The 14,576-nt window shown below is 31.4% G+C and overlaps 2 protein-coding genes across 2 annotated transcripts in view; one reads left to right on the top strand and one right to left on the bottom strand.

The window, feature by feature from the left end:
- The window catches only part of Lmpt (Limpet), a gene marked incomplete at its 5' end in the record, with an annotated part of 767,445 nt that overhangs the window by 335,494 nt on the left and 417,375 nt on the right, over positions 1–14,576 (top strand).
- Positions 5,831–12,577, bottom strand: LOC136796686 (transcription initiation factor TFIID subunit 1-like). Its single transcript, XM_067051036.1, has 6 exons — positions 12,551–12,577; positions 12,393–12,491; positions 11,962–12,302; positions 11,761–11,770; positions 6,275–6,373; positions 5,831–6,195 (listed from the first exon to the last, which is right to left on the bottom strand). Exons 1-6 carry the CDS (start codon positions 12,575–12,577, stop codon positions 5,854–5,856), a joined length of 918 nt encoding a protein of 305 aa, XP_066907137.1. The 3' UTR covers positions 5,831–5,853.

The following is a 14,576-nucleotide window of genomic DNA, read 5'->3' as shown; positions in this document are numbered from 1 at the left end:
CTAGTAAATTTACTCACATAATAATCGACTACATGTTCTTCATGCTTCTTTTCGTGGTGTTCATGATGTCCATACTGGGCGACTGCTGCTCCAACCAGACACAGAACTAACACTGCCTGAAATCACAAATCCCAAATTAAAAATTATCCACCTACTCCTACGGTTATAAAAATTATTTGGAAATAAACAAGCACCTTGTACATGTTGGCTAGGTTACTGGAGCACTTGGAATGTACCTTACAGTTCCTAACGCCCTCTTTTATAAGACAAACATTCTCCCTCTTACCCCTTCCGGGTTTGGTGAACATTGTTGCAAACCTTTCTCAGTTGTTCCTTTTGCTTCAGTTCAGTGGGCTGATATAATTTGGTTATTAATTTAATTTATCTCAATTAACGATCTCTCTTAACCATTATTAATTCTTATTTTATATTTTTTTTAAATTGAATCAGAATATTTTTTACATTTATTGAATTTTGAAGAAATACAATTGCCTACTAGGGATTCAAGTGCTTTTCATTTTTTTTTAGTATTTATTGGTAATACCTTTTTAATAATATTAGATATTATATGGATTATAAACTTCCTATTATGATAATCCTTATTATCATGGATGCTCTAGTATTGAGGTCATTCTTCATACTATCAAGTTTGATCGATTTCATTTCTTGCTCTTACAAAAGTATTCTACATCAATATTATAAAAATTTTAGGTTCTTTTACAAATATTATGAAGGTAAATCCTGATAACTAATTATTTTAGTCTTTTAGCCAAAGCGAATAATATTTTCTAATTTCCATCTGTTGCTTAACTGTCAGGATAGTTCATATTGAGTTTCCGAATATTATTCATAGAAGAAATGTAATTCTTTGCATTTATCCTAATGTGATCTTGGTCAACGCTGCTATCAGAGGATTATTATCTGTAATTCAATAATTACTTATTTACTTTAGTTTTATTTCAATGCCGGTGGGATTTACGATGAAATCTAGATATATATTCAGTGCTGAGAAATAAATTCAAAATCCGTATAGAAAAAACATATTCAGGATTCAAGAGGTTTCCAATTTTACATCAAATGATTTTTTGATCAAAATAAAATTCCTGAAATTTAACCCCTTAACGCAGTTTTTAGAAAAAAAATACCGATTTTTTGAATGTAAAAAAAAAACAATTTAGAACATTGTAATGGCAAAAAAATTGAAAATTAATTAAAATTTTAATTTTGGATATGGTCATAATACCCTTACTCCCTATGTAAACATTGACTAAAGCTATAAATAGAGGATTATTACAGAGAATAAATCGTTATTTATTTTGTTTTTCTCACATTGTTATTTTCAATTCATGAATGAAAAAAATTGAGTATGAAATAAATATAGCAGCATAAAATACAACGCCGAATTATCTCGAGTATGCACAGTTTGGCCTATTTAGCGCGCTCGAATTAACTAGAGTGTACAAGTTAAAGGGTTAATTAATGATCTGGTAAGCTAAATAACAACACACAGTAGTTTTATAATTATGATTCATATTGTTTGTGATGTTGAGGAGTAAATGTTTTATAACTTAATATAGGAGAACATCTATTTGGAAAATGATTAATCTCTAATTTTATGCTTTATGACTTTTTGACTAAACTAAAATTCTTTAAATTAAATTAATAATCCGAAAATATAAACGACTATATAGAATAGTTTTATAATCAAAATTAATTTTAGTTGCCTTGTCCCCCTCCACAAGGATTCAGCCTACTCCTACTTGATCAGATCGTCGGGTTATTCATAAAAATTATCGGGTGACATTATTACTAAAAGGAATATTTTTGCTGTCTACCTATGTTTTGATCCCGTTTTGACTATCACTGACCTATTTAATTTCCAAATTTTCACTGCCCCGCTTTCACGGGCTTATCTACAGCTCACAGCACCGAATTACCTCTTGATACATCTTTTGTAATCTGTTATACACTTAATAGGATCGACATTCATTTTATTCTATTAATCAGAAAAAAACACATTGATCAGAAAATAATAACTATTAAATACACCCAGAATAAAGGAAAAAAAGGGTATTATTAAAAAATTCTATTATTAATTTTTTTCTCTTCTTCTAGGGCGCTTTACTAAGAACTCTTGTGTATGTTTCTAATGTTTATCTTATTATTATAACTTATTATCACTAAAAAATGGATCATTGAAATTGATAATCCAAGTGTGTATTCAAATGGATTTTTCTTTTCCATCAATCACTGGCACATTGCGTGAAACTGATTCCGATTCTAAAACAACTTTTTGGTACAGCATCTCGACAAGACTGATTATAGAGAAAATATTCCAACATGACTTTATGACATTAATTTGATTATCTCAAACAAAAACCAATACATTATAACAAAAATGTTTACTATTGGGTATGTTTACCAATTATGATCATTAAATTCTACGGCATGGTCATTACAGCTTAAGAGCATATAGTAGTTATTTTCAGAGGGTCAATGTCAAATTTGAAATAAAATAATCAATGTTCAAGTTCATGTAAGAACAGAACAAGATAACAACCAAGGAATATAGAAAATATAAACAGAATGGCATAAAGTGAATAATTTTACAGAATGGAATTGATAAAATGAAGTGATGAGAGAAGTGAAAATAAAAATGTATACACAGGTAATTGAAAAGTAGGTAAAATAACATAATTAAGGAAATAAAAAAAAAATAAAGTTATATAATGGAAAGAAGTATGAATATATTAGATAGTAATAATTTAAAAATTGAAATATGGAAAGAAAAAGAAAATTGAGAGAAAGAAAATATATGTAACCATAATAATTGATAAAGAGGGAAAAATATAAATAGTTTTCTTATACTATTTTGATACCTTTATTGATGACTATCTTCCTACAATAAACTACTCGAATTAAAATCTTAAAATTTTGCCTATAATTGAATGAGAAAGCGAACTGTATTAAATGATTATGCACTCCCATCTTGAAAGCTGAAATCGATTTTTTTTAATTTCTAAAAACTACCTAAATTTTGAGTTTCAGAAAAATATGTACAAAGTAGAAAGGAGTATTTAAAACTTATTCCTTGAAAAATTACCATTTTAATTTCTCATATAATTCCAAATAGCATGTTCTTATGCTTAGATGTTCTATATTGCATTGACCTACGACACATACCACTAACTAAAAAACAAAACAAAAAAAAACGGGAGAATCAGTGGCTAGCTATCCAAGTTAAAAAATAATAACACTGAATATTCTTTTTAACAAGCACATTTTAGAGGGTCTTTTTCATAGCTACCCGAAACTACTGGTTAATACTACTCAAAGAACATTCATCACTTATGTTAAGTTGCTTTGCTAGTGTGTTTTAATCTAAATCTGTTAATTTTAAACCATAAATTAAGTAAAGAAAAAATATTAGAATGAATAATTATTGGCCTAAATTCTCCTATATGTATAAATATATGAAATTCAGTTCAAGCATTAAATACACGATGGGAAGGACTTGACCGCCCAACATCGGCGAGCCACCAGAAGATGAGGAAGCTAACCCGGATTGAGACCAGGAGGGCTGGACCAGCCTGTTAACTGCAGGAGGCACCCAGAGGGATGCAGTGGACAAGGTGCAACTCCATCAGACGTAGCGCTGGGCTGCACCACAGTAAAAAAAAACAAAAAAAAAACATTAATTGAATAATTAACAAAACAATAAAAAAGGAAAAAATTGGTGATCCTAGGGAGTAGTGGCATACGCAAACCCCAGCGCACTACCCCACTGCTCCCGCACCCCGTATGCCAGAGATGGCAAGGGAGGGGGATTAAAAAAAAAAAGCATTAAATGCGGCTAAAATTAAAATTTAGCCCAAAAGGAGTAAAACTTGAAATTTTGTGAAAAATAAAATTATTATTATTTGAAAGTCTACCCACGCAACTCGAAACCACAGGTCAGTACTATTCCAAGAACATCCATGTGTACAAATAATCCGGTGGAATTCGTAACTATTGAACAAAAAATGCAGTTGCGTGAAAATCCAATTTCTAGAAACAATGGAGAGTACAGCACCAAAAAAATGAAAAAAAAAAAATCTTGCCATTTAAAGAGATGTAGTACTCTCTAAAATTCCCTAATTTTCTATTAATTGCCCCTTCATGCTGAAAAATGGTAAGGGAGATTGCTGATGAAAATTCTCGAAAAAAATTATAGGAAAGGAATGAGAGTTACGCATGGAGAAACTGTCGCGAAAGATTTACTCCTAACGAGTGACCAGGATAAGAAGGCCAACATGTTTACAATTTACAGAGAAGGATTCCACACACCATTCTTAGCAATTCAATTCGTAATTTTCTGATATATTAAAGGTGTCTAAAAGATTATCAGAGCCTTTTGAAGTGGAGTGAGGGCTAAGACAGGGTGGTCCAATAGCTCCTATCCTGTTTAATATCACTCTACAAGCCATCATAAATAGAGCAGGAATAAATCAGGATGGAACAGTATTCACAAAGATGACTCAAGATCTGGCCTATGAAGACGAAGTCGTCAACATCGGTAGATCCCTGCAGAGCATTAGGACTGCTTTCGAAGCGATGGAAGGACCTGCATATTAATAGGGAATAAACCAAGATAATGCTGTAGGGTAAGAAGCCTCTGCACCAGAGGCCGAGTCGCCTTACAATGGACCCCTATAATTTCGAAGTGATAAGAAGTTTTTCTTAGCTTGGTTCTATTATCAATGAGAACCAGGATGAAGACAAAGAAGTAAAAAGCAGAATTGCTGCAGGAAATAGAACCTATTTCCCAATTTGAAGGATAATCAAAAGCAAACTTGTTAGCCGTACCACCAAGTTTACCCTGTACAAAACGTTAATTAGGCAAGAAGTCACTTACGGTGGAGAAACTTGGACCATGAGCTATAAAAGCATTAACCTGCTAGACAGGTTTGAAAGAGTAATTCTGAGGAGAATCTTAGGGCCTGTATGCGAGGATGGTAATTGGCCAAGAAGGAAAAATTTTGATCTTTTTGGTCTCTACAAGGAATGTAGCATCCCCTCGTACATAAGGATACAGTGGCTTAAATGCCTTGGCCAAGTAATGAGGATGAGCGAGGAAAGCATGGCTCATATTCTGTACAGTTACGTTCCGAATGGTGTGCGGCAACGTGGTAGGCCGAATTGCCGATGAAGTGATTCTGTGAGGCGGGATCTGCGACAACTGAGGATCCCAGTTACCCTTACAGAAGATAGAGAAAGATGGTTGGCGGCCGTTGAGCAGGCCAAGGGCAGCTTCTTGCGCCTTTTGTGCCAGTAAAAGAAGACGATATTAAAGGCGTCTGTAGTCTGTAATATGATATACATCTTATTTAGGGAAAAGTACTTCTTCTCTAAGCTCATTTTATTGAGCTTAACAAGGAAGTCTTGACAATATTTAAAAATATATAAATTTGTGTGTATGTTTTTTTGTTTTATTTTTTAAACCATATAACTCTAGTAAAATTACTGTTAGCCAAAAGTTTTTTCTTGGCTCCTAGGACCCATTGGAAGGAAGGTAATTGGATCACTTGCCTAATACAGTTTGTTGCAGAATCAGAATGAAGAAAAAGATTTTTTTTTTTTTACAACCAGCTGAGTTAGGGGTTTCTGGCGGAGTACTGTTATACACTTATAAATTCATATTTATAAACTGGTAAATTTATATAAGAAACTCAAATAGTAAGCTATTTAAAACTCTCCGTTAAAAAACGAATTTCTCTCTTCATGGATTGTTTAAAAAATATTTTGATTTTTTTTTTAATATATTTTATATAAAAATAAAAAAAAGACAATATTTACATTTATAAATTTATTGAATTAGTAGTGATGACTAGAATGATGAGAGGAAGATGATGCAGAGCCGTGGTGTTCGTGGTGCTTATGTTCTTCGTGGTGCTCATGATGCTCATGGTGGTGCTTGAAGAAGGTCTCTTTGGAACCCTCGACATGAGGGTGCTTAGCGTGTCCTTTCCTCTCTACGACAGCGTTGAAACCGTTCTTCTTGTCGGCGGTGTAGTGGACGATCCTCTCGGTACCGTCGGGTTCGTAGAGGGAATAGTAACCCTTGACGACGTCTCCTTCTCTGCTTTCTTCTTGCTTCTTGACGTCGTGGGTGTGGCCGTCGTGTACTCCATAATCGAATTTATATTTAGGATGTGCCTAAAATTATAAAAAGCATATTAGGTACAAATATTTTTTTCCTTGTATTGAAGGTTACTAAACTAGTAAATTTACTCACATAATAATCGACTACATGTTCTTCATGCTTCTTTTCGTGGTGTTCATGATGTCCATACTGGGCGACTGCTGCTCCAACGAGACACAGAACTAACACTGCCTGAAATCACAAATCCTAAATTAAATATGTCCACATATTCCTTTGGTTATAAAAATTACTTGGACTGAAACAAGCACCTTGTACATGTTGACAAGCTTACTGGAACACTTGGAATGTACCTTACAGTTCCTAACGCCCTCTTTTATAAGACAAACATTCTCCCTCTTACCCCTACTAGGTTTGGAGATCATTGCTGTGAACCTTTCTCAGTTGTTCCTTTTGTTTCCGTTTATTTGATTGATATAATTAGGTTATTAATTTAATCAATTTCTCAATGATAATTACTTAATTTTTTGGTTCTTTTCCTATTTAATAAAATTAATAAATAGAACTATAGCATTTCTTTAAAAATATTAATATTTTTGTCGTTGGAAGTCTTTGAAGGAACTTAGATGGATACTAGGCACATTACTGTTTTTTATCCGTTGTGTTATAAAAAATATGTGTTATTTGATATATATTTCTATTATAGACTTATTATAATTACCATTATAATAACATTGGTCAGATTCGTCTATTAATATATTTATGTTATTAAGTCTGATCGATTTCATTCCTTATTCTAATAATTTCTGCATCATTATGTTTCAAAATTCTTGGTTTCCTTTGTAATTATTTTTATATATTTTTTCCTGTTGTAATTATCATATATTATAACATATCCTTGTTATTAATTATATTTATATGCTATTAATTTACTATCATTTTTTTAAAAATCTGAAATGCAAGCCTTACTTGATTTTAAATTTAATAGAAAGTACTATTTTAAAATTAATCATATTTATCTCATTTAATAATTCGTCTCAGGTCAAAGACTCCAGTAATTTTAAGCTTTGATAATGGATTTTATGTATAATCGCTGACAAACTTATGCTTATTATGATTATATGCTAATGCTTCTCTCTGTTTATGGTTGCATAATCGATGGTTTTTAACCCATCCGATAGTATCAACCCAGAATAGAAAATTATTGAGCTTTAAAGCTGTGATATTTGCGTCTTAAAATTGTAACACAAATACTGATTTGTCGAGGTAATAACATTTTACTCTTCAAAAATATATAAATTGCCAGTCATTATTTTACAATGTTATTTTTTTTTTAATTCAGCTCGGATGCTTCTTTTATGACCTGATTTACTTTTAATATTTAGAGATTTCTAGTCTGAAATTTGGTTTGTCTGATTAGCATACTTTAATCTATATATAAATTTCATAAAATTAGACTTTAATTACGTGTTATAAAATGAACAATCGAAATATTTGGTGCAAAGTTCACAATAATATTCTATTCATTTAGTTGAACAAAATAAAATTAATAGACATATTCTAAAACCTAATTAAATATTTTTAGTTTTTAAATTAAAACTAATACTCTTTATAATGAGTGTAATAATAGGACGGAATATTTATATAATAAAAATATGTATATTAATAAAATTTGTATGAAAAATAGGGAAATATTTTAATAAAGAAATTTAAAAAAAATGGAAATTCAATTTTAAAAACTCCGAAAGTTTAATCTATTAATATAAAACTTTTAAAAAGAATAAAACTGCATTTTATTGTAATGGATTTATTAATCAGACATCCCCACCTTCATTATTAATTAATTTTATAATGAAATAAATGTTATGGTTGCTAAAAACAAATCTTCAGGGATGTTGTTGCGTTAACGATCTGTATTACTTGAACGATTTTCCTAGTCCACTGGCGTAATACGTGAATTTTGTGCTTTAAAGGAATAGTTCTCTAAGTGTCTCTCTGCGGTGCCCCAAGCGTATAGCTGTGCCACAAGAGGATGACCCTCTTTTCAACATTCTTTTACAAAAAAATAAAAGAAAACTTATTTATTGTTATTTACAACTGTATACGCATATATACAACAAGTAAATTTACTGTATGTAACATAGTGACATGATACAAACATGTGGATAATCTACCCACTGATATAACTCCAATAACATTTCTAGAGGAGAATATATTGAGGCCATCTTCTTTTCAGACGCCTAGGAGGATTATTAGGTAAAAAAGGAGAAGCCAGCTTAGAAACAATTGGATTTGGGTGGTTGAGAAGTTTATTATGGAAGGAACGGTATCTGGTTCTGGCCAAATCGGCAACATATGGAACATTGAGGTCCTGATGGATGACTTGATTTGTGACAACGTTAGGGGCATTAAGGATTTTGGACTGTAAGGATTGGATTCTGGAGGAATTTGATAGTTTAGTGGAGCCCCAAAGCTAGGTCTTATAATAGTCGTGTAGATCAGTCTTTTGTAATGGATTGACAATTTAGACCGTTTAAAACAAATTTAAAATCAAGATTACATATATACAGAGCATCCTAGCTCCTACATTACGTGGTTTTGACTTCTTTTATTGGATATTTAACCACTCTACGGATGATTTTTCCGACATTTTTACTCTTTCTTAGATCAAAAAGGTTGCCGCAAAATCCTTTTAGTACAAGAATGGTGCCACAAAGAAAAATTTTGGGGACGTAAAGCAATAAAATACCTAGCACTGGTGGTCTCAAATTCAGTTACATCAAACAATTTTAACATGTTTTTCATCTCCAGAATAAATGGTACTAGTAATTTTTATGTATGCCTGCCAAAAAAATTTCCTAATAATTTCCTGAAGATAATTTTTCTCAAGTTTTCCTTCTGTCATTTGTTTTTGCAGAAATCGTTTGAATGGTGGATAAACTGCTTATATCTATCTAAACTATATCTATTTATTGATGAAAATTAATGCCAAGATGAATAGATCAATAAAATTGGCTTACTTGAAGATGCAGCAGATTGACAAAATTCTTTTTGGAGAATTGTCATCCTATGTCTGTCTTTATTAATTGTAAAACATACAAAAAAATAAAGCTCCCGGAATGGTTCTCCTGCGAGCTCTCTCTTCGACATTTTTTGCCACTAATACGTATTGTAATACGACTAATTATGTTGAATAAATATACAAAATATGAACTAAATGAAAAATATCTAAACAAAGTAAAAATGGTAAAATATGTTAAATAAAAGTGGTTTAAAATTGTTTAAATCTAAAAAAATGTTCTGAGAAAGCATAAGCATGTAAATAAAAGCTGTACGATAAAATATGTGAAGACGAAAAAAATCTTCATCTTATTCAGTAGGTACTATATTTGGTCTTCGAGATGCTGTTTCAGAAAAAAAAATACTGTAATGCGATGGTTCTATTATGAACAGAATTTCCCATTTCACCAATAGTCATGATACATGAAGAATATTACAAGTTTATTATAGTAGAAAATGAAGCAGAGGGAGGTTTATTGAAAATATTGACTAGAAAACCTGTAGGAAAGAACAATATATGTAGCTCAAGAGTTAAAAAAATAAAAGAAGGGATTACTTGAATTATAAATGCTTTTCAGAATCTCTTTTAAAAGGATATGGAGCAAGGAGAGTACTTAAAGAGTGGGGTTGTAATATTATTAGACGAATGTTCTAGAAACACGACCAGAATTATTTTTTAAGTTATAACCCCATCTGTTTATCCAACATGTTATAAAAGATATGTTACTATTAGTTCTGGAAAATTTCCTGAGGCCTCTGGTAGAGAATATTGTGCAAGAACAAGCATTATCAAGAGTAGATAGATATTACTGATGATTGTATCTCTTCAGTAAGAGATAACTTAGAGAAAAACTAGGAATATTTATATTTGAGCAATTAGTAGGACGTACTTTATAATACATATTTGAATATATAAGTAAAATTCTTTCTATGGAGCATTTCTATGAAAACACCTTTACTGATTTTTACATCTCAGGGTTTTTGCTGCCCCCGTTGTTGGATTATCTAATCCCTTATCATTAGCATGAGGCGTTTCATAATTAAAATTTTGTCAACCTTGCTAACAGATCAATTATATAACATAGCAATAATTTTTTGTTAAACTAAAAGAATTTGAAATTTTAGAAAAGAAGAATTTCAACTAAATGTCATGTTTTTATTGCCTTAAAGCTTTCGACTTTCGACTCGATACCCAGAGAGCGCCGAGGAGAAAGCCCCGAAAAGAAAAACATGTACTGAAAGGATCGCTAGTAGCTGCAAAGTCCATTAATAATCAATAGATCAGGTGAAACCAAATATTAATAATATTTGATAAATATTTAAATAAGAAAATGTGATTTGTCATTTTATCGTACAAAAACTAGGCCTTCCAGGCAACATTTCCTATGATACTTGTTGGGTTAATTTGCTTCTGAATCTAAATGACAGTGTCTTGATTAGTCATTTGTCATAAGGAATTTATGTATTTCTACTGTATGTTGTACAACATTTTGTGATTCACATAATTATGAAATTCTAAGACAGGAAAATTTAAGCGCCATATGTTGGTTTGTAACCCTTGATATATGGTGACATTGAAATATTTGGTAGTCATGCAAAAAAAATAAATAAATATAAAGGAATGTGGAATATAAGTAAGTAAATACGGTTTTTTTCTATTCTCCACAAGAAATAGAAGTTCTTAATTTGAAATAAGATTACGTTAGGATAGGAGTTTAAAAACGTCTTAAGCTTACATGACGTTTCTCCTAATGTCAAACGTCCATCTAATAAAAAAACGTCGATCTAATACGAAAAGGTTTATAGCATTTGAATTTGATGTTGAAGTAGTGGATGAAAAAAAAAAAAAAACATGGTGAGAGAGAGAACATTTTGTTTCACTGCACAGTGGCTAAGCATAACCTGGCAGCACTACTTATTTCTTACTTGAGTTAGAATAGTTACTCAGTTAGCATAGCTTCTCAGCTTATAGTAGCTACTTAGCTTAGCGTAGCCTTTTATCTTACTTAGCCCTCCAAATTCAACTTAGCCTACTTACTATTAAGACCATTTTTGTTGAATAAATATTTAAGACATCTAAAAAACAGATATTTTAGATCTTTTTGGGTATACCTTCTAGATTCTGCAAACATTTTAAGTAGGCTTTCCTCTTGAATTTATTATAGGCTGACGATCATGTTTTGACAATCTAGCGGGACAAAACTCAATGTAAGTGAATCAATTATTTTTTCTTAGTCAAAATTATTTCCGTTTTGTTGAAAAAAAATGAGTTAAATTAAATAGGAGTTTAAGGAATTTAAGGTTCGAATGCAGAATAAGAGTTTAAAGAAAAATGATCAAAGTAACAGTTGTGAATTGGTACAATCCAAATGCAGAAGGATTGCCATGTAGGAAGGTGGAGAGTTACACATAGAGGACTCTCGTGAACCTTCTATAAATAATTGAAGAGTATTTGGATTTTTATGATAATATTAAATTCTATTAATAGATAGTAATTGTATTTTTTTGTTAATATCCATCTGAGTGTTTATTGTTAGGTTTTTTAAGGGAGGTACACTAACATCCATCACACTAATGTGAAATCTGAAGTTTATATGTAAAAAAAAAAAAAAATGTACGCTACAAAAGACTTTTCTATAAAAAAATTGATGACACTTATGAGGTTGAGTATTAAAAATATTTTGGTATTTAAAAAAAAAAATGTATTTTCTATAAAAGTAGAAAAAGGTAGTATTTACAAATATAAATTTACAATAGTTAACTAGTAGTGATGACTAGAGTGATGAGAGGAAGATGAGGCAGAGCCGTGGTGTTCGTGGTGCTTATGTTCTTCGTGGTGTTCATGATGTTCATGGTGGTGCTTGAAGAAGGTCTCTTTGGAACCCTCAACATGAGGATGCTTAGCATGACCTTTCCTCTCTACGACGGCATTGAAACCGTTCTTCTTGTCGGCGGTGTAGTGGACGATCCTCTCGGTACCGTCGGGTTCGTAGAGGGAGTAGTAGCCCTTGACGACGTCTCCTTCCCTGGTTTCTTCCTGCTTCTTGACGTCATGGGTGTGGCCGTCGTGTACTCCGTAATCAAACTTATACTTTGGGTGGGCCTAAAATTATAATTAGTGTATTAGCTATGAATTTATTTTTTCTTATTTTCGTTTAGCTTTGAAGGTTACTAAACTAGTAAATTTACTCACATAATAATCGACTACATGTTCTTCATGCTTCTTTTCGTGGTGTTCATGATGTCCATACTGGGCGACTGCTGCTCCAACGAGACACAGAACTAACACTGCCTGAAATCATAAATCCTAAATTAAATATGTCCACATATTCCTTTGGTTTTAAAAATTACTTGGACTGAAACAAGCACCTTGTACATGTTGACAAGCTTACTGGAGCACTTGGAATGTACCTTACAGTTCCTAACGCCCTCTTTTATAAGACAAACATTCTCCCTCTTACCCCTACTAGGTTTGTTGAACATTGCTGTGACCTTTCTCAGTTGTTCCTTTTGCTTTTGTTCAGTTGATTGATTTATTCAGGTTATTAGTTTGATCAATCTCATTTCCTCATCGATTACTTCTTAAGCGTTCTTTGCAAAAATCAATTATTTATTGATATCTTTTTGTTTATTGGTTGTTTTGTAGATATTTTGAAGTATTTTAGATATACGATCGTTTTCCATTTTTTTAACTCAATTTTTTTTTATTATATATTTAATATTGCATAGCTTTTTAAGATTAACTTCATTTGCTATTAAGATGACTGAGATAACATTTTGTAAATTTCACTATTCGGTTTATCCATCTATTTGTCATTTTATTATTAATCATCTATAACACATCTTAAATGTTTTATAAATCTTTTTAAGTTGAGAATCCTGACGAATCATTTTCTTTCCACACTTATAAACTCTTAGATCTGTCAAATGGAAATAAATCTTAATGTAATAGGTGCTTATTATTAAAATGCAATCCCTCTGGTATTAATATAGCAGAAACCTATATTATGTGGGTAATCTATTGAAATAATTTAAACCAACCGAAAAAAAAAATTTTTTAAAAAGAAAATTTGGTCTAATATGTATGCAGCAGCTTTGGTTCCATTAACGGTAATGCTACGTTCATTGCCTCCTCTTGTGGCTGTAAACTTAACTATTAAGTATGTTTTATACTAAATCTTGATATGCTATGGTCCATGAAAGATGTTGGCCTTCACTTCTCTTTCCTTCACGCAGGATTCTGATATGAGAAGCTGAGGATCGGTCTTCCTCTGCTGCTCATATTGATAAACAAGCATTTATCAAAATAATTACAACCATTATATTACTAATAACCATTATATTATTAACCATAATATATTGCAACCCTAATTTTAATAATATATAATTATATAATTAACGTATATTTTAAGATATATAACTTATATTTATTCAAATACACAAGGTGTTTTAACAAAGTTTCAAGACTTTGTTCTCAGAACCAAAAATATATTTATCATTTTGGTATAGCAAAGTAAAAGACTTCTAAATATGACTTTTGGGTTACAGCTCATTACTTCCAGTATTTTTTTCATTATTAATGGGCTCCCTGGAACATTTCGTTCTGAAGGGTTTACGGGACATCATAGAAGTTGCCGCTGGAATCGCGTTGTATCGTTTCTTTATCAGATCTTTATTAATTCAGGAAAACAAAGTCGCAAGAAAGATAGATCAGGGCTATAGGATGGTTGTGGTAGTAATGCCACGCTGAACTTGGCCAAAACTTCTGCGACTACGTCCAAAACTTCAAGGTTTTGCTTCCTGAGTTCAAGGATTTGTTCCTGCTGGACAGAATGTCATACGTCAGTTTTACGTTAGAGTATTCCACCGTTTGAAAGATTGAGTCTGCCACGTCCACCCGAATATCTAAGGCGACTGGTTTCGACACCATGACAATGCGCCCCCAGCCATATCTCGTGTTGGCGAATTTTAGGTTATGTATATTATGAAATAATTAATGAGGTATATTTTACCATATTTATATAATACTAACAGGCCCGGCAATGCTTCACAATTGCTAGTTTTGAGGATAGACTTTATGGAAATTTATAGAATTTATAGACTATATGAACAAAATCTAAAGCTTGATAAATATATGTCGTTAAAATAAAAAAATACATTATTATTTTTACTGTTTTATTACTTAAATGAAAAAAGAACCTAACTCAATTATATAATTATATTTCACAAGCTATATATATTTTAGAACATAACTCGAAGTTCTTACCCTAGTAGTGATGTAGAAGAACCCAAACTATTTTTTAGTTACTACATCTACATAGATGTTGTTTACAAAATGATATTTATTGAAAACATAAATAAAACACAAATATATATA

Source organism: Halyomorpha halys, unplaced genomic scaffold (genome assembly GCF_000696795.3).
Source record: "Halyomorpha halys isolate HHAL.00 unplaced genomic scaffold, Hhal_1.1 Scaffold458.1, whole genome shotgun sequence".
Classification (NCBI taxonomy): Eukaryota; Metazoa; Arthropoda; class Insecta; order Hemiptera; family Pentatomidae; genus Halyomorpha; species Halyomorpha halys.
Note: the sequence above shows the minus strand (reverse complement) of the source record. Positions and strands in the feature narration are given on the sequence as shown.

What these genes read in the sequence shown, in the direction of transcription:
- LOC136796686 (XM_067051036.1), bottom strand. Translation starts at nt 12,577, where the DNA reads ATGTACAAGGTGCTTGTTTCAGTCCAA. An exon ending in AACATGTAGTCGATTATTAT is followed by an intron (nt 12,303 to 12,392) that starts GTGAGTAAATTT and finishes TTATAATTTTAG; the next exon opens with GCCCACCCAAAGTATAAGTT. An exon ending in AACATGTAGTCGATTATTAT is followed by an intron (nt 6,196 to 6,274) that starts GTGAGTAAATTT and finishes TTATAATTTTAG; the next exon opens with GCACATCCTAAATATAAATT.